Raw genomic sequence first — 2037 nt, 5'->3', positions numbered from 1 at the left:
TTTTATATAATCAAAAAATAAAAGATAAAAAAATAATATTAATTATATTCTTTTATAAATATTAACATTTTTAATTCTTTATTTAAAATTTTTTATTAGATTATATTGATTAGATACTACATAATATTATCAAAATAGATATTGAATATACATATTTTTATATACTTAAAGAAACAACAAAGAAAATGATATTAATTAGAATTTTTTGTACAAATATTAATACTTTTTATTGTTTATCTAAAAAAACTTGTTAGATAATATTGATCAGATTATTTTTGATAAATTCAATATTTTTAATTCTTTATCCAAAAAGTTGTTAGATAATATTGCTAAGATCTCTTTTGGATGAAATCTAATAGTTTTTTATTTTTATTTAAAAAATATATTATATTCCATTTGGCATCGCATAATAAAGGTCATTCAGGTTGTCCACACGTGCGAATAAGTAGTGCTTAAGTGGAAAGTCTCAATGATTCTATTTTATTATATATATATTAAAAATTTTAACCGATCAAATCTAACAATTGTGTAAATTAAATGAGTCGAATGATATATTATAAAATATAAATTAATATATTAAAATCATAAAATTATAAAATCTAAATTACAAAAATCCTCAAAATGACAGTAAAGTGAATATTTGATAGAGTCATCCAGCTGCAATAAATATTCTGAAGATGGTAACTTGACTAGAAAAGAAGGCATTATTTCAGAGTTTCTTCCTGATTTCTGCGTACAAGCCTCGCTTCGGCGGACATATGTTCTTTTCAGCAAATGAGATTTATGGCTTCATTTTAATGGTACTTTCTTTTCAAGTTGAACATTCTGACAAGATTCTCAGCTGTATTACCAAGTTTTTCTTTACACAACATTCAGAAAATTGTAAAGCACTGGTACATTTCGAGTTCAAATGGGCATTCCCTTAGTTATAGAAAAAGAAAAAAGGTGATATCCTGATGCTGTATATTATGGGGGGCATTTTACTCAGAGAATTGAGGCTAGAAAACTGATGGTCAATGGATGCTGTAGACTCGAAATTTACTACATGGTAAGCTTTTACTCCAGTTATTTAATCTAATGTGGTGAAAGTCCCATCATACAGATTGAATAAATGGATTAAAGCATTTTAGTTTCCTACCGGAAGATTTGATCAAATACCTGGCACACAATGTGAAAGATCAAATTAAATTCAATTTTCCTTCATGGAGTGATTCACAATCTCCATGATTCACAATCGATGAACGTAATCACCAAATGTATCTATAGGTTCAGATTCTTTAAACAACAAACTTTGCAAGATTGAGAGACAATCCGCCTCTCCCATGTTTTATCCCTACAAGATAAGAGCAGATTAGCCTTTGCAGATTCGATGCACAAGCAACTTATGCATACAAGTCTATGCCCCAAAACTTGGCAGGTTGATTGGTCCGATAATTGCGGTCAATAGTTCTGATAAAATCCATGTCTTCTTTAGTAAGCTCGAAATCAAATACCAGAAAGTTCTCCTCCAATCTCTCGACTTTTGATGACTTCGGTATTATGACTGTATTCCGTTGGATACCCCAGCGAAGAACAATCTGAGCCACAGTCTTATTGTACTTCTTGGCAAGACCCTGATGCAAAACAAGCAGATTTAAAGTTCATTTTGCAGTGGATTCTTATTCAACTTCAATCTTTTACCAAATGAGAACAGTTATGATGGTAGAAATAGGTTAAAGTGATGCAAAAAACATACTTTAAGAACTGGATCATCCAAACATGACACTGAACCGAACCATTCTGTGTTGGCTGTGGCACCTCCAAGAGGAGTGTGGGCAGTAACACAGACACCGTGTTTCTGACAAAACTTAACAAGAGAATCTCGCTGGAAATAAGGATGTGTCTCGATCTGATTGACAGCAGGCTTCACTCTCGCATAGGCTAAGCAATCTCTGGTCAGAAATATGTCATAGTTGCTGCATATAGAAATTGATTAAATTGTTAAGAGAAAAATCGGGCAAATACAAGTGCCAATAGTTTTTATCTGTTCTGGGAGAA

General features: G+C 31.1%; 1 protein-coding gene across 1 annotated transcript; it reads right to left on the bottom strand.

Annotated features, from left to right (window-relative positions):
• Positions 1-1159: 1159 nt before the first annotated feature.
• Positions 1160-1972, bottom strand: LOC110011513 (NADP-dependent D-sorbitol-6-phosphate dehydrogenase-like; the record flags this gene model as incomplete). The annotated part of the gene is made up of 2 exons (XM_020691695.1): positions 1160-1613; positions 1736-1972. Coding segments are annotated over 2 exons (468 nt in total), but the record flags the coding sequence as incomplete, so codon positions are not given.
• Positions 1973-2037: the final 65 nt, after the last annotated feature.

The sequence above is a fragment of the Sesamum indicum genome, unplaced genomic scaffold (genome assembly GCF_000512975.1).
Source record: "Sesamum indicum cultivar Zhongzhi No. 13 unplaced genomic scaffold, S_indicum_v1.0 C01025, whole genome shotgun sequence".
Taxonomy (NCBI): domain Eukaryota; kingdom Viridiplantae; phylum Streptophyta; class Magnoliopsida; order Lamiales; family Pedaliaceae; genus Sesamum; species Sesamum indicum.
Note: the sequence above shows the minus strand (reverse complement) of the source record. Positions and strands in the feature narration are given on the sequence as shown.